The sequence below is a fragment of the Narcine bancroftii genome, chromosome 1 (genome assembly GCF_036971445.1).
Source record: "Narcine bancroftii isolate sNarBan1 chromosome 1, sNarBan1.hap1, whole genome shotgun sequence".
Taxonomy (NCBI): Eukaryota; Metazoa; Chordata; class Chondrichthyes; order Torpediniformes; family Narcinidae; genus Narcine; species Narcine bancroftii.
In genome coordinates this window covers 472,775,025-472,797,330 of record NC_091469.1, presented here as the reverse complement: position 1 = coordinate 472,797,330, position 22,306 = coordinate 472,775,025, and the positions used below count along the sequence as shown (strand labels likewise).

Below are 22,306 nucleotides of genomic sequence, written 5' to 3'. Positions count from 1 at the left end.
CCAGACACATATTCCTCTTTCCTCCTTCTACTTGTTAGTCCTCCCTCCTCACCAATCGCCCCCTTGACACCTACCCATGACCATAGGACATGTTCAATTTGTGTCCACATCACTTCCCTCACCATCATTCATGGTTCCAAACAGTCCTTCCAAGGGAAGCATTATTTCACTTGTGAATCTGAAGGAGCCATTTACAGGACCCAAGTGCTCCTGTTGTGATCTCTGCTACATTGCAGAGATTAGGAGATAGCTTCATTGAGCACCTTCACTCTGTCCACTGTAAATAGCATGGATTGTCCAGTGGCCACCCATTTTAATACCCTGCTCCATTCTCTTGCTAACATATCTGTCCATTGGCTGAATGCACTATCAGATTGGAGGAACAAGACTTCATCTTCCATCTGGGCACCCTTCAACCAGACAGCATTAATATAGACTTCTCCACTCTCTGTGAGGACTCCTCCGCCCTTTTCCGGTAGCTCTCTTCCCTTTTCCCTCTGTCTCAATTCAGAGTCAAAATCAATTCTCCCCTTTCCACTTATCATATCCAATTAACACCATTTTTCTGTTGGCCTGTACTCCTCCCCCTCCCAATCTTCTCCCTTTCTTTCCCCAGTCTTTATTTCTGTCTATCTTTTCTCCACTCAGATTCAGATTTATTGCCTGGGTACACACATGATTTCACGTACAACCCTGAGATTCTTTCTCCTGCAGGCAAGGCAGAAATGCTACTTATTGGTAGCACAAGAACAGTACACAACATACACATGTAAACTGAGATCTGTAAACGGACAATGAATTTAAACAAACTGAATGTGCAATACAGAGATTTAAAAAAAATAAACTGCAAAAGTAAGAATCTTTAAATGAGTCCCTGATTGAGTTTGTTGTTGAGGAGTCAGATGGTGGAGGGGTAGCAACTGTTTTTGAATCTGGCAGTGTGAGTCTTGGGGAATGATACCTCTTTCCTAATGGCAGCAGAGAGAACAGAGTGGGCTGGGTAGTGCGGATCCTTGATGATTGCTGCTGCTCTCAGACGGCAGCATTCCCTGTAGATGTTCTTGATAGCGGGGAGACTTTTGCCTGTGATGCTCTGGGTTGTGTCCACTACCTTTTGGAGGGCTTTACACTCAGGGGTATGGGTACCTGCCCTTACCAGACCGTGATGCAGCCAGTCAGGACACTTTCCACCACATATCTGTAAAACTATGCCAAATTGCAGATGTCATAACAAACCTCCGCAAACTCCTGAGGAAGTAGAGGCAGTGATGTGCTTTCTTCATGATGCCATTAGTGTGTTGGCTCCAGAAAAGATCCTCCAAGGAAGTGACTCCCAAGAACTTAAATTTTCTCACCCTCTCCACTTCTGATACCCCAATGATTACAGAATTGTATTTCTCTGGTTTTCCCTTCCTGGTCAACAATCAGCTCCTTGGCTTTGGTGCACCATTCAGCCGACTTTTAAATCTCATCACTTTTTAAAAAAAATACAACCCATTAACATGGTATAATCGCCAAATTTGTGCGTGTGTTTTTGTCATACTGAGCCAGTCATAGGTGCAACATGAGTAGAGGAGGTTAATAACGCAGCCGTGTGGAGCTTCAATACTGTTGGAGATTGTGGAGGAGATGCTCTTACCAATCCTCACTAATTACATAGAGGGGTATTGAGTCCCAGGTCTTGGTTCGTTGATCAGTTTTGGGGTGGAGGACAGGTGAATGATGGTGTTAAGTGCTGAACTGTAGTCCATTGAGCATTCTGATATATGCATCTTTAATATTCAGGTGTTCCAGGACTTTATGTAGACCCAGCGAGGTGACATGCATCTGTTGCTATGATAGGCAAACTGGAACAGATCCACGTCAGCACTCAGACAGGAGCTGACATGCTTCAACACCAGCCTTTTAAACACTTCACTGTTGATGCAAGAGCTACTAGGCATTAAGGCAAGTTGCTACACTCTTCTTGGGCATGGGTATGAAAGGCATCTCCTTGAAACAGGAGGGTACAATGGCCTGCTGGGGTGAGATATCTATGACAAAGTTGATCAGCAGAGATTTTAAATTCTCAGCTGGGTACTCTGTCTGAACCAGATGCTTTCTTCAGATATATTCTCCTGAAGTCAGCCCACACATCATCCTCAGAACTGGACAGGATCGGATCATCAGGGGATGTGGGGTTCAAAAGATGTGGTCAAATCAGGTGTAGGCATCGAATTCCTCTGGGAGTGATGACTTGCGATTTGCTACTACACCTGAGGCCCAAAACGCCGGACATGCATCTTTCTTTTTTGCTCCCTACTGAGTTTCTCCCACCGTGTGTTTGATCTACTCATTGACCAACTCGCTGATGCAAACAATTTTCTCCAGAAAAGTAATACTGGAGAAACTAAACCGGTCTGGCAGATGCTGCGAGATCAGCCGAGATCCTCCAGCATTTCTGATTTGAGCAGGCTTTGGGGTTTCGCCCCATTGATCCTGTGAGACCAGCCCAGTCAGTCCACGCCAACCTCTGCCCACTCACTCACTGTTTGACCTGTTGAGCTGCTCCAGCATTTTGCTTTTACTTCAACCACAGCGTCTACAGATTTTCATGATTTACCCCTCTCTGACCCAGTGACTTGCTCACCTCCACAGTACACTTCCGCGTCCCTCTCTGCGCATGCCCAAGGGGAGCTCAGCGCGAGCAGCCACCCGAGTAACAGCGCGACGTCCCGCCGCGGCCGCGAGCCCATGGTCGATCCTCGCGCTTCCAACCGCGTCCACAACAGTGAGGGGGCCGCCGATCCGAGCCGCCAGTGAGCGAAAGTTTGTCAATTCCCGACCCACTCCCAACTCGCCCTATTTAACCTTCTCGAGTTAATGTTTAAATCGCCGGTGACGCGGACTTCAAAGGAATCCGCGGCCGGTGGCACCGCCTCCCTCACCACCCACTTCTCCCGGCGAGCGTGCGGAACCCCGCCTGCAGCCTGCCTACGTGGCCACGCCGTCCCTCGTCTACCACGCGTGGGTGACGTCACCTCGCCCGTGAGACTCCGCCGCGTGCGCGCCTCCACACCCCCCCCCCCTCCTTTCCCGGGGTATGAACCAATGAGAAAGCTGGAAGGTGAGGGAGGGGTAGGTGCGCGCGCAGGGATGGAGCGCGCCCCACCCGCCCCGGGCTTAGAACCAATGAGAAAGCTGGACGGAGCGCGAAGCCGATCAGTGACGGCCTTCTGGATCTTGACTGAAGGGGTAGGGAGGTCAGAATTAACGTTGGCATTGAGGCTGGATGAACCCCGTTGATTCAGGAGATTTTGTTTGCTCCCGCTGTCTGTTGTGTCTCCTGGGTCGTAGCTTCAAAATATTCTAGCAGGTTAATAGAACATCGGTTTATTGTCGTAAGAATCTTAATGGCTGAGGCCAAACGGTCCACCAACCACAATAGTATACATTGAATGACTCGAGGATGGAGAGAGAGAGGCTATCAGGGCTGCACAGCTCCGGGGTCGTCTTTTCCGCTGGCCGGGTGGGGCACGTGGGGCAACGCCGTGACGTCGCTTCCGGCGCGAGGGCGGGGCTTCGCGCGGGAAGTTTCAATGAACAACGCGAGTGCCGACGAGCCCCGCCGAGGTGTTCAGCTGCCGCGGCGGTGGGGACCCCAGAAGCCGCGGAGGGGACGCTGCAGTCGCCCTCCAAACTCCCGGCTTTGCTGGACGCTTCGCCCGCGCGCTGAGATCGGCTTCAGCTCCCTGGGCCCGAGTGGACGACCTCCTCCTCCAAAGCCCAGCGGAGGAAGGTCAAGGCTCATCAGCCCCTGTGGTCTCTCTGGACTCCAATGCACTGGACCACCGAGGGAATAGAATACCATCCACCCGTATGGAGGAAGTGCTCAGGCTGGCAGGGGGCCCCAAGCTCTGCCTCCTGCTTGAGCAGATGCCCGATGACCTCCAGCTGCTGCGGATTTCAGCGACCCCCCCCCCCCCCCTGCAAGATCACTCAAAAGAGAACTAATCTGCCATGCATCAGCTGACGCGTCCCCAGACGGAACCCGAACGAGCAGTGAACAGCCGTGCTCTCGCAGACCTACAGGGGCACGGTGGGGGGCGTCTATCATCCGTGCTGGGTGGGGGCAGAAGCTCGTACGTGCCAACAGCCCTGCGCCTTCCTGCCACTCAACGTCACGGGCAGAGCTCAGTGTCATCTCAGTGGGCTGACCTGTAGAGACCTGAACATGCCCGTGCCCTGGGGGGGGGGGGGGGGGGCGGCCAACAATACTGCCATGGAGACCTACGGCACATACTGATACGCCTCTGCTGGGATTTCACAGCGGAGAAGCTCCTCCTCGGGGCAGATTTCCTCCGAGCCCCTCAGCCTGCTGGTGAACCTCGAAGTCACACGCCCTGTCATTCCAGATGATCCCGCTCGCGGCCACCAGCACTCGGAAACAGAGAGTGAAAGACATTCACCCAACATACGAATGTACCTGTCAGTGATGTTTAAAATTGAGTTCCATGGATGTCTCAAAGATATTCATAAACCTTCGAAGGAGGATAAACAGTTTCTGGTTATCGTTTCAAATTCTGTCCAACAATGTTGATGGTCACTACTCTATAGCCCTATCTTTGAATAAAAGAGAAATTTGTACGCCACATAATAAAATAGCTGCAGAACAGCGTATGCTGAATTTGAAGAGAACATTCAAAATTGTTTTACAGAATTTGAAACGATAAGCAGAAACTTTATCCTCCTTCGGAAGGTTTATGAATATCTTTGAGACATCCACAGAACTCAATTTTAAACATCACCGCTCCCACTGACAGGTACATTCGTATGTTGGGTGAATTTCTGTCCATCTTTCAGCCTGTGCCCAAGCACAGTGTGCAGGCAGCACCACATTCTGACACAGGGCCTACCCCTCCATGTGAAGGCCGGACGACTTCTCCCAGGCAAACTGCAAGGAGCCAAGGAAGAATTCAAATGAAGGAAGAGCTGGGGGATCATCCGTAGATCCAACAGCCCGTGGGTTTCCCCTCTGCATATGGTTCCCAAGGCCACAAGGGGCTGGCAACCTTGCAGAGACTACCAGCGCCTCAACAATTCAACGACCCAAGAAGACAAAATGACCTGATCCAGTGTGTAAAAGTAGATGACACAATTTTCTTGTTTATTTTCGTTGTGTGATGACATTCTTTAATGGTTTTATTGTATTATACATGTTGAACGTTTAATGGGTTTGGAGGGCGGGGGGGAGAAAATGCCACTGTGTATATTCCAGAGGGAAATGTTTGTGTGTATTTTGATTGATATGGTTCATAGTGTGAAAAATAAAATAAAAAAAAACAATTCAACCACCCCAGACCGCATATACAGGATTTCATGGCCAACCTGCACAACGCAACTGTTTTTTCATACAAGGTATGGTGATCGGTTTTTCTCATTATAAATCCACAATGTACGCGTTCTTGGTTATTTTGTAGTAGTAAATAACTGATGGTACCATAGCCACCTTCGCAAAATGGTTTCACTGATCAAATGCGACAATTCCAAAGTCTGTAGGTTGAAAACATTTGCTGACTTCAAAATATTCTAACATTTCAAGACTATCAATCCAATTCATCCATTCGTGTGCAATGGAATCTGGTATTGTATCATCCCATCCAAATTTCCTTCTGCACAATTCTTGCAGAATTTCCTTGGCTATTAATACTACTGGGGCTAATATTCCCAAAGGATCATGTATTGACCTTACAATTGAAAGAATACCTCTTTTTGTCAAAGGTCCTTTCAAAATAATTTTTGAATTTGAAAACATCAGATTGAACACACCATTGGACTCCTAGGATTCTTTCGACTTTCTCTTTCTGCCTCAGGACAACAGCTAACACATCTTGACTGTTGCTAATCCATTTCATAAGGAAGAGACCTGCTTTACAGATCTCTTTTAACTCGTGGTAAAGGTTTATTGCTTCTTTTTTCTGAAACCCCTGAAGTAAGACAATCATCAACATAGAAATTATTTCCGATGATGCTTATGGCTTGAGAACATTATCTTCAGCACATTTCCTGTGAGCAAATTTGCACAACTCAATGATGAAGTTACTCCAAATAAATTAACTGTCATTCTGTATTCAATCCTATCTTTACTATAATTGCCATTAGGCCACCATAACAATTTCTTTAATCACAATCTTCTGTTGGTATTTTCACTTGATTAAACATCGCTTCAATATCTGCAGCAATCACAATAGGTTCTTTCCAAAATCTTAGCAGAACACCTATTAAAGTACTGATTAAGTTGAGAATTCAATGAAACTCCTTGAAATGATGCTCCACAATGGTAACTTTTCCTTTTGTACCATCTTTACATTCCAAGATATCTTCTGATACCTTTTCCATATAACCCTTGGTTATCATATCTGACATGACATTGGTATATTCAAAATGTAAAAAACAAATTCTTTTGAATGTTCTCTTCAAATTCAGCATACGCTGTTCTGCAGTTATTTTATTATGTGGCGTACAAATTTCTCTTTTATTCAAAGATAGTGCTATAGAGTAGTGACCATCAACATTGTTTTACAGAATTTGAAACGATAACCAGAAACTGCTTATCCTCCTTCGAAGGTTTATGAATATCTTTGAGACATCCTTGGAACTCCATTTTAAACTGTTATTCCCACAGATCATCAAGTTTGACATCTGAAATTCTGTTGACACTTACATTCAATGAATCTTGATCATTCTTCAATTTTCCTCCTAATGGTCCGTTAATTGTCCATCCAAGCAACATTCTCATGGCATAAGGTCCATCAATTTACTCCTTATTCCTTCTAGAGTTTCAAGAGATTTTGGTACATCTAATCCAATTGACATCACAATTTTAGCATCAATCTTGGATAAGCAAACCTCTTTTTAGATGATCCTGCTGTTTGATATCATCCTGATAGGGAATATTTTCTTTATTCACAAGCATCGTCTTCTGAGTATATACACTCGGAAGATTGCAAAATTCATTGCTATACAATCCAGCCATCTGTAAACCTGAAACTATATTAGTTTCGATGTTCCTTTCATCATTCATTGTCTTCGACAAGATTTGTGATCTTTTACCATGAAAATTAAGTTTATTTATCAATTCAACAGTACAAAATGATGGCAGTACTTCCTGGATCAAGAAATGTGTAAGTCTTCAGTATGAAGCTTCCTTTTTTTTAGCTTTAACCTGCACAGGGACTATTGAGAGAGCTTTGTCATCAGCCCCAGCAAGACTGTCTGAACTGAAGCTGAGCCATTCTCTTTGACTTTTTGAATTCTCTTTGAATTCTCTTTGAATCTTGGATTCAGATTGTTTGACATCTTTCTCAACTTTATTTCATTAAGAATGCTGTAACTTGGGATACATTAAACTGCACATATTACAGCTGAGTCGCTTATTACAAGTTTTGTCAATGTGTTCTTTACACAAGCAACCAAAACATATTCCATTCTTCTTTGAAAAGGTTAATTTCTCATTATATGATTTTTTTCTCCAATTGTGAACATTTTTCTAAAGCATGCTTATCTTTACAGTATGAACAGCTTTTCTGAACAGTTTGATCTTTTTCCTTTGATTCTTTGTTCTTTCTTGTGCTTGTATCTGACACAGCAGTAACAAAGGAACTTCACTTTGGTTTCTGTTGAGATGGTGATTTAGACTTCTTTACATCTTTAGGAACTATTGAAGTATCCTTAATATTTCCAAATGCTAGTACAGTGTATACATATACATGCCATTCTAAGAATTGTACAACATCCTCAAAAGAGACGTCCCTTCCGGAAAGCATCTGAAACTCTGCAGCTTTGTTTCTCCATAATTCCCTAAATTTATAAGGTAATTTATTGTCAATAATCGACAAATTACCAAGCAAATTCAGCTCTTTCAAATGTACACTACTTCCCATTATGTCACAACATCCTCTCAGAAAGAGTGCATATGCTTGTAAAGCCTTTGCATCTTCTGATTTTATTACTGACCAAGAAAAAATCTTGTCTGTGAGGGCCTTTGTAATTTTATGTTCATTCCCATAATGATGATGCAATAATTCTTTTGCATTTTTAAAACCTTGTTCTGGATCCATAAATTGGCAACTTTTGACTAACTCCTTCACCTGTCCTCCAGTATACTGTTCCAAGTAATACAGATGGTCTTTTGCGTTTTCAGTATTACTTTCAATAGGATGTTCAAAGGATTTCATGAACGTCAGATAATTGTAATGGATTACCAATAAAAACTGGAATTTCCTTCTTAGGTAAACCATATGAACTTTGTTGCTGCGCTAACATAGCAGAAATTTCATTTTGTTTTGCTATAGTGGTATATTGTCTTGGACACCATGGCTTGCGACTGGTTGTCTTGTGAATGAAGCATAAGGAACTTGAACTGATGCCATAGGCGAAGGATCTTGAGCTGTAACTGATGGCATTGATGGGGATCCTTGGTATGTAAGTGATGACATAAGTGAAGATCCTTCACTTATTGCTGGTTCTTCAGCAACATGAAGAGACATCAGTTGTTGAGTATGATCAACTCACGTAGTTGAACCTTTATGAAATATTCTCCTTGCGGGCAGATTCATAAATTGTGCACTCAGAAGAGAATGAATGTCGCTAGCCCTTTCCATGGGGTTGGTCAATGACACTTGAGCACTAGCAGCGCCATCCGTGGCTCCATGCTCGAGTGTATTCATTTCTTGTGCTGTGGTACCCATTGATCTGTTGGAATGTTAGGTGCTAGCCCTTTGGGTATTTCACTTTGAGTGATAGATCCTGCAGAAGCTTGAGCTAATGCTTTTACTTTGGCCATCTTCATAGCATGTTGTTTCTCAAGATCTAGTTTTTTCTTTTCTCTGTTCAATTATCTTTTTCGTTCTTCTTGCTGAATCTTCATTTCTGCTTCTTGCCTTAATTGCTGAATCTTCACCAGCTTCCATATTTTCTAAAGCACATCTTTTCTCCAACCACTCACATTGTGTACAGATAGTAGCCAAGTCTACCTGCACCTTAGTTAGCATGCATAACTGATATGCTTGAAGCATGTGAAGTTATACTTGCTCTAGAAGACTTTGAAGATCTTTCTATGCTCATAACCTTGGAAATATTATCATCAGGATCCACATCTGAACTTTCAGACACCACTATCTTCAGCATTTCATTCGGTACTGCACCAGTGGGGTTTTGCAATGTTCATTCATCTGTTTCAGTTCCACTAACCTTTAAGTCACCTAATGAGGCATGCAGTGCCTTATCAGAGTCTTCAAGCCAGACCGACAAGGCTTGGCAGGAGATTGGAGCAGCCACCAATGAAGAAGCGACTTCAACTGCCAAGCCTTGTCGGTCCACCTTGCTGGCTCAAATCACAACCAAATAGCTTTTTGAGAGGAGCTGTTTGCTTGAGGTCTTTAACCCGATGAGACTTCTTATCCATCTTGAATTCTTCACAGTGCAGCTTGTTTCTTCTAGTTTCTGGGAACTGTAAACTAATTTGTATCTTGCTTGGTCCCTTTAAGAGGATTTCTCTGGCTGGCTTGTCTCTGTGTTCTGCACACAGGCTGGCATATCAGTTGTTTTTACAACTTTTCAAAACATTCTTCTGGGCTTCCTGCCTTATCTCCACAAGGTTACAAGTGTCTGCAGCCAGACAGATATGCTCTAACTGAAGCTTCTGGGATATTCTTAGAGATTCTCACAGAAAACTAGATTTCTTTAAAGCTTAAATGCTTTTTAACAAATTGAGGTCTTTCAGACAAATTTTATGAGCCTTTCTTCCAAGTGAGGTTAGAATCACTTCTTTTTGAATAAGAATATAAACAACACTTTGCAATTTGTAATGTTTCCCAATTTCAAAATGTGTCATCTTCAAGGAAACGTGAGTGACAATATTCTGAAGTACTATCTTAATCCAATAAACCAAACTTTGTAGATGAACCTTTAAGTAGCTTTAATGCATTGACAAAATGAATAAACATTTTGCATAACTTCGCATTGAGATTTTCATAATGATGAGTAAACAAAGCGTCCTGGATATAACAATATTCAACTTTAAACGGATATAAAAGAAATCAACAAAATAAGATGAATTAATATAAATTCAAATAAAAGTATCTCAACCTTATGTCACTGTCATTATTCTTCGAAGAATGATATCCAAACTCTCTGTACGCCTGGATATTATGACATATGATGTCATAGTAACTATGGCAATACTACAAAAAATACTTTCTTAAAGGGATAGGCACAAATTTAACAAAAGGATGAAAAACACAAGGTTTTAACTTTTATAGTGCCCTCTTATCCTATACTCTCCTACCATGGTGTGTTTTGAAGAGTATCAGGTTGAGTAGGTTCTCAAAAACGAGCCTGGATACAAGTGTTACAATCACAAATAACTTTAATGAACAAACGGGAGAATGTCAAATGATACACGATTATTATATTACTAAACAACAATAGAGACATTAACACCAGACCCAGGTTGGACTCTGATACTGTAGACTGTCTCTTGCATCAGCTGCTGTGCACCCACTGCAATCACATTACAGCCACTGTACTTGCTACAGCGCTACTGCACATGCGTGAATCCCTGCGATGCGCAGCAGTTGAAACAGAACTTGGCTGACAGCAGACACCATTAAAAGAAGCTCCCGTTATACATAGTGTTGTTTGAGTTTAACAGTAAAGCATTCGACAAAGGTTACCACTTGTGTTGTCTGGTTATTTGGTGCAATAACAAATATGGTGTCCGAAGTGGAATTGGGTGCATCCCTAGACTGAAGCCTTCAGGTGAAAATCGAGTAACCAACGCCATGCTTGCAACACATTTGTAATTGCGCCACAATGGAGGACGGATTCAGAAGGTCTGACCCAATCATGTTTGAGTAAATGTGGCTGAGAATTGGCGTGTATTAGAACAAGAATGTGACATCTTCATCATGGAGGCACATGGTGATGCCTGCCCGAATCAGAGCATACATTTTACTAATTTGGCAGGTCCTGAGGACATCGAAAGGGAAAAGTAATTCCTATATTCAGGAGGGGGTATTATTACCAGCCCAGCTGATTCAAGAGAGGACCAGAGTGTTTAAAGAGAAAATTTTGAGAAATGTGCAATCCATAAAAGAACTTAACAGTGGAAAGGCACAGATTTAATACCAGAAACCAGAAGCCTGGCAAGTTGATTCACTTGGACATCAGTGACCTAAAAATCAAGGCAAAGACCTGTCATTTCAGAGCTCTCTGTGAAGATTTGATTAAAGTCAGGATGGTCTGCAGCATCCGCAATGAAGGCATGAGAAAGGCACTACTGCGCGACAGTGAACTAACGTTCACAAAGGCCATCTCCACATGTCTGGCCAACAAGACTATGGAGGATAACAGAGGAAATCTAACCTCTATAGCAGCAAGGCTTGAGTGTAGATATAGTCCAGGCAGGACCTGCGAACAGGCAGTGGTTGGAAGCCAGAATAAAAAGCCAACTAAGCCCTACTATACCCTCGCCCAGAATAGAGTGCGGTAACTACAGCAGCAACCACATGGCAAGGAGAGAGATGTGCCCAGCATGCAGCCATCAGTGTAGAGTCTGTCAGAAATGGAATCATTTTAGCAGATGCTACAGAGCCAGGCAGCAACTCACCCTGAGACCCAAATACCGAAGGACGATTAACCAGTCGGAACCAGAGCAAGGGGAAACCAACCTGGATGTCGAGTATTACATTGATGGGCTGACCCTGCAGATGGCAGGACACCCAGCAAAGATGTGAATCAGAAGGAATAACCGAGTATTTGTAACAATGAAAATCATTAGAAAAGTTGACACCGGCCAAGTGCAACGTCATGTCACATAGAACATTCGATCAACTGAGGAAGTCAGAACAGATCATACCGTGCACCAAGTCCACAAGCCTAGAGCCATACAGGGGGAGAAGAATCAGAACTGATGGCACAGTGTGGCTGCAGTACATGGACAGCTGCATGAACTAACCTGTTTTGTAGTCCAAGAAGGTGTCATGCCTCTGCTGGGCCTGAGTGCAACCATGGACATGGGACATATTTCTTTCAGCTGAGAGGTACACTATATAAGTCTGGCCAAAGACAACATGACATACAGAATTTTTTCTTAGTACAGTGACCTTTTTACAGAGGAACTTGGGAAACCTCCAGTGATATATTCCATGTAGCTCGACCCAGAAGTGAGGCTCGTGCTTCGTCCAGCCCATTCTCCTAATCTGTTAAGTCCTTCTGCAGCCTCCATGTTTCCTCAATACTACCTGCTCCTCTGTCTACCTTCATATCATCTGCAAACCTAACTGGAAGCTAACCAGAATATGATTCCTGTATTCTAACTCTGCTTCCTGCCAATTAGCCAATGGTCTGCCCACAGTAGTATTGTATGACTCTTATGTAGCCTCATGTGCAGCTCCTTGTCAAAGGCCTGAAAATCCAAAATCCAGAAACACAACATCCACTGCATCTCCCTTATCCAGTCTGCTTCTAAGAATTCCAATAGGTTTGTCAATCAACATTTCCCATGAGGAAATCTTGCTTGACAAACCTATCTTGAATTGTGCCTCTGAGTTCTCTGTAACTTCATCCTTGACTGTCAACTCCAACATCTTCCTAACCACGGATGTCAGGCTAACTGGTCTATTATTTCTTTTCTGTTGCCTCCCTCCTTTCTTGAATAATGGGGTGACATTTACAATTTTACAGTCCTCCGGGACCATACCAGAATCTATTGATTCCTGAAAGATCATTACCAATGCCCCACAATCTCTACCACTATTTCAGAATCTGAAGGTGCAAACCACCTGGTCTGGGAGACTTATCCACCCTTAGATTACTTGGCTTTCTGAGAACCTTCTCCCTTGAAATAGTAACTGCACTCTGACACAAAATATTCATTTAGTTCTTTTGCCGTCTCCTTGTCTCCTATTATTAGTTCTCCAGTGTGACGAATGTGCTACGATTAATCTTTAGTTTAATGTTAAACTGTATTTCATATTATATGACTTAGTCATGTTAATTTCTGGGATTGGTTTCAGGGCCACAAAGATAACACATTTGCATTTTAAAAACAGAGATTCTGTCAAGAAGGCAGCTGACATCTCAGAGACAGAAGTCTGCTGTGACTACAGTTGAAGCAGAGAGATGAAAAATTTTCTGATGGTTCTTGAGAAACTGAGAATAATGGACTGCATACTTAAGAACATTTGCCTGGTCAATCCTAGACAACTTAGAAGCAGGAAAGAAACATCAAACATTAAGTTTTGGAAGACAAATATTAAATTATGCTTTTTAACATGAAGATGTTAAAAGATTCAAAAGGACTTCAAAGGCTGTTATGAAGTCATACCGTGTACATGAAAGATCTGTATGGAATATATTATTGAAAGCAGACATTTTTGGATCAGATGAAGAAGAGATTAGCCGCATCCTGTATCAGCAGGATTGGAGAAGAAGCCACTATTCCTTTAAAAGAAGGAAGGCTGCCTGTGTTCTCCACAAGAAAAGGAGGAACACCAAAAGTGGTATTTTAAAAGAAATACCTACTCCAATTGCCTCTCAGAAAAGAGGGCAGCCTCGTGTCCATGAAAAAGGTCACTCTTGATTAAGAAAGAAATCTTCATGGAAAATCTCCATAACTCTTAGGCAAGGTAAGAGGGAGTTTGTGAAATCACTAGTATGAAGGAACATTGCTCTGAAAACGGTTAAACGAAAGAAAGTTGTGAGTTTTAAAGTCTGAAGACATGATGTTTCAAAATGCTTCATAATTACTTCTGAACTGCAATTTAAAAATCTTCAGGTTCAATATAAGATAAGGTGTTTGATGCTGCCATTTAAAATGGACTTTTCAGAATGATACCTAAACTATAATAGTTTGGGACTTACTCACACACACACATTTGCACACAGTGGGTTTAAGATAGAGTTAAATTAAGAGTGAAGTAAGAAATGTTATGTTAATAATAGTAATAAAAACTATTATTTTGAATTTACCATTGTCTGATGAATTTTACATTACTGTTCCTTTGTTAGTGCTCAGAAGATTTTATTAGTTCATAACACCAGTGTTATTTTATAATGGTCCTATATCTACTCTCACTATTCTTTTACCTTTAAATACTTGAAGGAGCTTTTTGTATCCTCTCTGATATTGTTTGATGGCTTATTCTTATGTCATCTGTAACCTCCTTATGTTTTTTAGTTACCTTCTACAAGATTGGGCTTTGTTTGCTACTTTCAATAGACTTCTGCATTCCTGAACAGCCAAATTACCAAACCAGCATGTGATGAATCCAGTTAGTGTACCTTCCATAGTATACCTATAGAAATTTGATCAAGCAGTTGATGAGATGCTAAACCTCCTTACAAAATAGAGGCATTGATATGGTTTCTTCATAGTTGCTTCAATGCTTCCAGAAGAGGTCTTCCGATAGGTAGGTTCCCAGGAACATGTTGGTACCAACCCTCTCCACCATCGTCCCATCATCTCCTCCCTCGCTCTACAATAAGTTTCTTGGATTTGTTGACATTGAGAGCCAGGTCGTTTCTCTGGTATCCCCCAATCAGCCCAACTGTTACAGTGCCAGTTATCTGGGTTCAAATCCACACTATCTTTAAGGATTTCTATGTTCTCCTGTGTCTGGGTACGCTTCATCCTGATGCTCCGGTTTCCTCCCACCCTCCAAAACATACAGGGTAGTTGGCGGCAAAGTTTAAATGGCTGGAATTGGCTTCCACTGTAAAACATATTCAAAAATTAATTTAAACAAGATTCGCTATCTCCATCCTTTCAAATGGTGGTGTGGTCAGTGAATTTATAGATTGACAAAATCCAGACTACACAATCATGAGTGTATAGGGAATAAAGCAGAAGAGACTAAACATGGAGCCTTATGTTGATGGTCAGTAAGGAGGAGGTGATATTGACAATCTGCACTGATCGGCATCTGTTGATGAGGAAGTAGATCAAATTGTAGAAAGTTAAAAGGTGCAATACTTTATCTGGAGACCTAAATAGCTCTTCCAGATGTGGCAGAGATTCATGTAAATCTCTTTCAACCTTGAGTATTGAATTCAGTGCACTGTGTGATTTCCTCTTCATCAGTGAGATCAAGCAACAGACGAGGCACTCGATAACTATTTTGCAGAGCACCGGGCACCTGAGCTCTACCACCATGGCAATCTTGAGCTTCCAGTTGCCTGTTATTTCAACTTTCATCTTCATTCTCACACAGATCTGTCTGTCCTCAGCCTCCTCCACTGTCACATTGAGGTAAAATGCAAACTATCAACATTGAAGTTTACAATTTCTAGTAACTCACACCATCTGTGTTCCTTTCTCATGCCTACTGGAAGCCATGTTCATCTATTCTATTCCCTCCCACCCCAACACTCTAGCACCTAGATTTGTTACCCTTCCCCATGATTCCTATCAACTTGGGTTTCATCTCCCTTGGGCTCCCCTTCCTATTTTCTTCCCCCATCTGGTTTCATCTGTCAATCTTATCAACTTTCAACATTTGTCTCTACCCTTATCCCTCCCCCACCTGATTCTATCTGCCCATTATCTCCCACCTCACTTGTTTCCACCTATCCCAACAACCTTCATACCTCCCTCTCACCATTATCATTTATTAACTTTCTGTCCAATTGACCAAACCATCTTTATCTTCCCATAATCTGATCTTTTCCTTGTTGGTTTTACTTTTACCTGCAGACTTTTTTCATCTTTTCCTCTGTAGTTAAGTGTAAGTCATTGACATACAAACAAAAAGTGAGAATGGAACCTGTGGAACACCCAGAGAGACTTGGGTGAAACTTGGCATTTAATTCCTAATTTTATCCATCACACTCATTTTAAACACTGGTACAGTTTAACAGTCCTAAAATTATCTGGAACCACTTCATTTGCCAGTTGCACAAATGTCCATGCAATCAAGGAAAAATAACTGAAATTAGAGCCTTAATTTTTTAACCTCTTTGCAACAATTATGGGAATGTACAAACTTTCTGAAGTACTGCCATCCAGTAAGATCTTTCCACATTACTATGCTTTGCAAATTGAAGTTTGATATTAATTTTATTCATATTTTTTATTTCAACATGTTGAATTAAGAGGAAAAGATTTTTTCTTAAATAATTGATAATATTATCTTCAATGTCTTTAGTTGGATCATAAACCAAATAAATTGTAAGAAGAGTGGCCCAAGGTCTCAGAAATATTGTATTGTGGCGACCCACTTACCATCAAGCGAACTGACTCCCAAAATGGCAGACATGTTGTGGAAAACACAGGAAACTGACCTGCATCCAACACAGGTTTTTATCTGAGCTTAAGACATCACTGATTACATCACTTCCTGTCCATATGACAGAAGCAGTGATGTATGTAGGTCCAGCATACAAGCCTGGAGGTGTCAGTCTTGCACTAGAGTCCAGAGCGTGTACATCAACTTGACAATGTTTACACTGATGTCTAGTAGTTCAGAAGAGAATACCTCGCTACAGTATTTCATTAGATTTCAACAAGTTTTGGGTTATAATCTTGGGGTTCAGATAATTATTAGAATTAGGATCAGGAGAACAGCAAACAGTTGAGCAGAAGCACCAAGAAATAGACAATGGCCTCTAACCCACAACAGCTTATATAATTAAATTTATATTAGATTGCATTCTAAGTCTTGATTTTGCTCAAAACTAAACCGTAATTTTAACTAATATGATCAGATTTGAGCCATTTAAACATGGGCCGAACAGTTACTGTAGCAGTTAGCACAACATTGTTACAACATCAGTGACTGAGGTTCAAATCCAGTTCCATCTAAAAGGATTTTGTACCTTCTCCACATGTCTGTGTGGGTTTCTTCCAGGTATTCTGGTTTCCTCCCTCCATTCAAAATGTACTGGGGTTGTAGGGCATTTGAGTGTAATTGGCTCACATGGAGTCATGGTCCAAAAGGGCCTGTTACCATTATGTCTGAATGACAGGTATCATGGCTGGAATCAAGCTCAAGGAACTGAACAAATGAGGAAAAGAATAATAATTTAGAGGAGCAAAAAAATATCTGGAAGATCGAATGGAACCCTTTTTGAAAATGCAAATTTGGCCTCGATTTGAGAGAAATGATATAAATTGTAAGTTGCCTCTTGAATCACATAACTGCGAGTACAACTGTTATAATCAGGTGGTATCTGTCAGCAAATGACACATCAGAATCATTTAGTATACCAGGCCAAAGTTATGACAGTCCTGTCAGGGCAATGACAGTGGACTTCAGTCCAAATCTAGTCATTGCAATGTCAGTAGTAGAGAAAATGCTGGAATCCACAATGGAAGATCTAACAACAGAAAATAATGATAGAACTCAGGAGGATTGAACAGTGTCAGAGAGCAAACTGCTGCAGGTACTCAGCTGATCAAGTAACTTCTCTGGAGGGAAAGTGACAGTCATTAGGCTCTTTCAGGTGCATTCTACGCTAAGAATGTGCCTGAAGAAGCACAAGCGACCTTTTAAATTGCCGTTCAGGTGGCAACGCTGGCCACCTGAAGGACACAGCTGCACAAGATGCGGCTCTGAGCACACTCCGACTCCTGCCCAGTGTCAGCTGTGATCCCACCCACTGACATGATGTCATTTTGAGCGCGACAAGAAGGAACACAGGACAATGGCAGACCCTGTGCAGGCAGGAGACATAATGAGGATGATTTCAGCATTTCTGAGTGTTCAGAATGAGATACGGCAGATCCTTGGTAAGGCTATTTGTGCTGTTGAAGCTCTTCAATCATCCTTGAGATCTGAAAATCGCATGGGTGCAATCAGGAGAAGGTTCCTGCAAAGGTTGAGGGCAAGAAGACAGCAGTTAGCGGTCGAAAGGCAGGTGGAGCGTAAGCGCCACAGAGAAAGATGAATGCTGCTGGTCAGTCAATTAACTATGGTGACACATCGGTCTCTCTGGAGGTTGAACCGACTGCAGGGTGCTGAGTTCTGGAATAATGTTCTCACCAAATATGATGATGCTGAGAGGAGCAGACACTTCCGTACGTCACGTGGCACCTTTCGCTTCGTGCTGGAACTCCTAGAACCTCACCTGAAGGTGCATAGACCAGACTTGCAGGAACCATTGGAGCCCAGACTTCGATAAGCTGTGGCCTTGTGGTGATATGCCACCCCTTGTGAGTATCGATCCATCAGTACCATCTTTGGAATAGGCGTCAGCACCGTGTGCATGGTGGTGCAGGAGGTGACTGTCGTCTTGAGGAAGTTCCTCAGTAAACGTTTCATCTCCCTGCCAAGTGGAACATGTCTCCAGGAGACCATTGATGGCTTTGCCCAAAGGGCTGGTGGGCTGGTGGCATTGATGGGTCACACATTCCCATTATCACACCCAACAATGGACGCTGCAACCTACTACAATCTCAAAGGGTGGCATTCGGTAGTTTTGCAAGTGCTGATTGACCACAGATTCTGGTGAGTTAAGCCTTTATTGATCTTTATCACATCACATTTCAAATGACTACAACTTCACTGTGTGATTTCCATTCATGTTACAGCTTCTCAGATGTGTTTGTGGGGTGGCCGGGCCACACGCATGATGCCCAAGGTCTTGCCAACTCTCCTCTGTATAGAAAAGCAGAGGACTAGGGTGGATCCGTCTTCCCACGTGACATGAGTGTTCACCCTTCAAAGCTCCGTCTTTCAATACATTATGCATGCTTGCTGTGTTAACGTTCAGGTGCATGAATTAACTACATTTCTTCACCGTTGTGACTGCAGGTGTCCAAGGATGTTGAGGGAGTGGAGGTTCCAGTGCATCTTGTGAGTGATGCGGCATACCCCCTACGAAGTTGGCTGATGAAGGGGTTCACACAGCACCGAGTACTGGATCAGGATCAGCGAAGATTTAACAAGGCCCTGAATTCAGCAAGGATAGTGGTGGAACATGCATTTGGCCGTCTAAAAGGCCGCTGGCGTTGCCTTAGACCTAGATGTTGTGTTTGCCTGCTGTGTACTGCACAATATACGTGAGATTAACAAGGAAGACTTCCCTTCAGAGTGGACATTGGTTGAAGCAGATGGTCCTGCACCCAATAGCGCAGATTGTGCTGATCAGCAGGGCCATGGGCACCAGGCCATCCATTCAGCCACCATGTCCATCCTGTAAGGGTATGTCCCTGCTACCCAGCTCCCCATTTTCCACTTGTTCCCCTCTCCACCTTCCCCATCCAATGCAGTGACATGAGCCTGCTGCCTGGCGTGTTATGTGCTCTCACGAATGAACGGGTGCATATAAATAAAACATGTGACTTGTGTGCTTGTCCAAAATTAAAATTTAATAAAAGATGTTCTGAGAAATCACACTGCTTCATAAATATCTGAGGTAGATATCGCAACGTTAAAATTTCACATCGTTCTTAAACGTGAAGTAAACCATGGAATGGACAAATAACAGTGCAAATCCACTCCACACTTGAACACCGCAGATCAAACACTAAAACAGTAAACACAACAAATACAACCACTCAGCACCATAGCATCTCACTGCTGAATGTTTCCATCCTTAAAGTGTCGCACAGAACATTGCACTTACGAGGGGCTTCATGAAGAACAAAAGTGAACAGTGAGTTAGCAGCATGAAGGATGTTTAGTCCGACACAAACCTCATTCCAGCGTTGAGAGGAATGAGTTGGGGGGGGGGGAAAATGAGGAATCTGTCCTGGACCCCACCATCTCAGTCATGCCAAGGTGTCCACTACTGTGATGCACTGGTGTGGAATGGAATGGCATGCTGGATGGAGGGGCCAGGTACATGGGATGAGGCTGACCATATGACTGGGAATGGGGATGGGGAGGCCTCCAATCGCGTGACCGATCTGTTGGAGATGACTGACTGCCTGAGCATTGTGGCGCTCAGTCCCTGCAGGGAAGCTGCAAACTCAGACATTGACTGAGTTCTCCACTTTGGAGCGGCGTGTTGCTTCCTCGTCCTCCCTCTAGTCGGTGAGCATGACTCTCTTGTGATCCAGAGATGCTGACGGTCTCTCTCATGGTCCTCCCTGACAAGTGCCAACATCATCGCCTGCAGCTCCTTCGTGAGAACCTGCCCCTTCATCAGTCGCTGGTGCTTGCGTCTGGGACCAGAGGCTGTGGGTGGAAACAGGAAAAGTGCATCAGCATTGGACTTGGGTGCTTCTCCATAAGCACAACCTCAATGCTACTGTACCTGTGTTCTCTGTTGAGAGTGCCGCCTCGCCACTTCACGGGACAGTGACCTCTGCGCTTCCTCTCTTGGAGGCATCCAAATCTGTGGCTGCCCGGTCCTAGCCTCCTCCTGGACCGGTATGTCTCCTCCATTGGTGCAGTGTGAACCCTGAGATCCCTCAGGGATGAACTCTGGGGATTCAGGGGTCTCCAGAGCGCTGGCTACATTCAAGGGAGTAGCTGAGCATCTAGCCCCCCCCAGAGAATGTGGCACTGGTCAAAGTACTGCCACTCCTTGCGCCCATTGCCGCTCCTCCTGTTGTGGTCCAGGACTGTGTGGAATTTCTTCCTCAAGCTCTTCAGCTTTCTGACCACCTGGTTTTTACTGCGCTTGTGCCTTTGTGCTGCGAGCACTCCAGACAGCCACTCAAAAATGGGACCATCCCTAACTGTCCCAGTGAGCTCCCTTTCCTGGGATTCCTGAGTCAGATGGTCTAGAAGCAGTCTGCTCTTCATCAGACCAGTTACAAGCCTTTCTTGGAGCCATTGTTCAAATGCACTGTTTCCTTTCACTGCTAAAATGAAACGACTGAATCTGCACTAACCTGCCTGCACAATGTGCTTCAAGATTCGCGCCAGGCATCTCATGCTGACAACGTCACTGCACGTCACCAGCCTGACCCTTTGACATCCGCTTTCAGCCAGCTGCATTCAGGTGGCTGGGGGAGCCACTGAGCTGAGCTGATTATCCCTCTCGGAGCATATTGCCTAAACATGCAGGTTTACATGCGGGGAAATTAGCCAGCTGAAAGTGCCTAGAGTTTCAGGTCAAGACTGGTAAAATAGGATTCTGTTGCATCGTTATAATGGTATGGATTGTATATGCTGATTGGCTCAGGCTGGCCCGCCCCCTGATGTCACTCTTACCTGGACTCCTCCCCTGGGACCCAGACCATAAAGGTCGGGCCACCTTTCCCTTCCCGACACTTCCCTGGTTTGGATCCGGGCCAGCTCAAGTCTTCTGTATAATAAAGTCTATAGTTCCCCTCAAATCTTTGTCATTGCAATTATTGGGGCTACTGATAGTGCCCAACAATTTATTGAACAGAAATTTTAATGTCCCTGCTAATGGAGAAGTTACTGCGCCCTGATCGGCTAGAAGTGGATCCCCAAGTCCCAGGTGCATCGGAGCACTTCGAGCAGTGGGTCAACTGCTTTAACAACTTCCTGGAGGCCGCTGCTGGAGTGGTCAATTCGGATGAAAAGAGGCTGAAGGTCCTACAGGTGAGAGTTGGCCAGAGGACTTTCCAGGCCATCAGAAGCTGTACGACTACTCAGAGGCAATGACTGCACTACGGGCGCTATACGAGCCAAAGATCAACGAGGTCTACTCCCGTTACCTCCTGGTGTCCAGAAAGCAGCAGCCTGGTGAATTGGTGGAAGAGTTCATTCAAGCCCTAATCACACTGGGAAAATACTGGGGAACCCCATGGTTTCGGTGTCGGGGGCCCAGTGCGTGGAAGACCTGGTCCGGGATGCTTGTGTGTGAGGGTTAAGGTCGGATTATATCTGTCAACGTCTCCTCGAGGAGGATCAACTCCCACTGAAATGGGCGATCCAACTGCCCAGAACCTTAGATTCAGCCCAGTGTCACATGGAGTCGATCATGGGCAGAAGCGGGCATACCCAGTACCCACGAGGGCCACCATCTTGGGAGTCGGCATCGGGGTCAGCTGACCCAACTGCAGCTGCAGTAGTACTGGGATCGTCGAGGTGCAACTTCTGTGGGCAGGCAAGACATCCGCAACATCTCTGCCCCGCGAAAGGAGCTACTTGCTCCGGAAAAAGGGCCACTACCAATGTGTCTGAAGGTTCAGACCTCTATCTCAAAGCAGCGCCGCGTGTATGGCTGAGGAGCTTCCGATGTGGCCACGTGCGCGGTATGGTGAGCGCTTTTTTACCCGCTCCCGCCACTGTCCTCTGTGCAGCAGCAACCCTCCAGCGACATCACTTCCACCTTCTTCACCGGTGTTGGGAGCATGGTCAACATGGAGGCCGCCATCTTGGGCATCAGGCCTCCCCACTGA

General features: G+C 44.1%; 1 protein-coding gene and 1 long non-coding RNA gene across 4 annotated transcripts in view; one reads left to right on the top strand and one right to left on the bottom strand.

The window, feature by feature from the left end:
* The window catches only part of LOC138751884 (protein canopy homolog 1-like), a 104,344-nt gene extending 101,338 nt beyond the window's left edge, over positions 1 to 3,006 (bottom strand). The window contains exon 1 of one of the 3 annotated variants that reach the window (XM_069914780.1): positions 2,630 to 3,006. In XM_069914780.1, the coding sequence (XP_069770881.1) occupies positions 2,630 to 2,735 (106 nt within the window). In that variant the 5' untranslated portion in view covers positions 2,736 to 3,006. The remainder of the gene's footprint in view (positions 1 to 2,629) is intronic. The other 2 variants (XM_069914781.1, XM_069914779.1) reach the window with 2 other exon arrangements.
* Positions 2,636 to 19,373, top strand: LOC138751885 (uncharacterized). Its single transcript, XR_011350244.1, has 2 exons — positions 2,636 to 3,234; positions 18,795 to 19,373. It is a non-coding gene; the product is annotated as an uncharacterized lncRNA (long non-coding RNA).
* Positions 19,374 to 22,306: the final 2,933 nt, after the last annotated feature.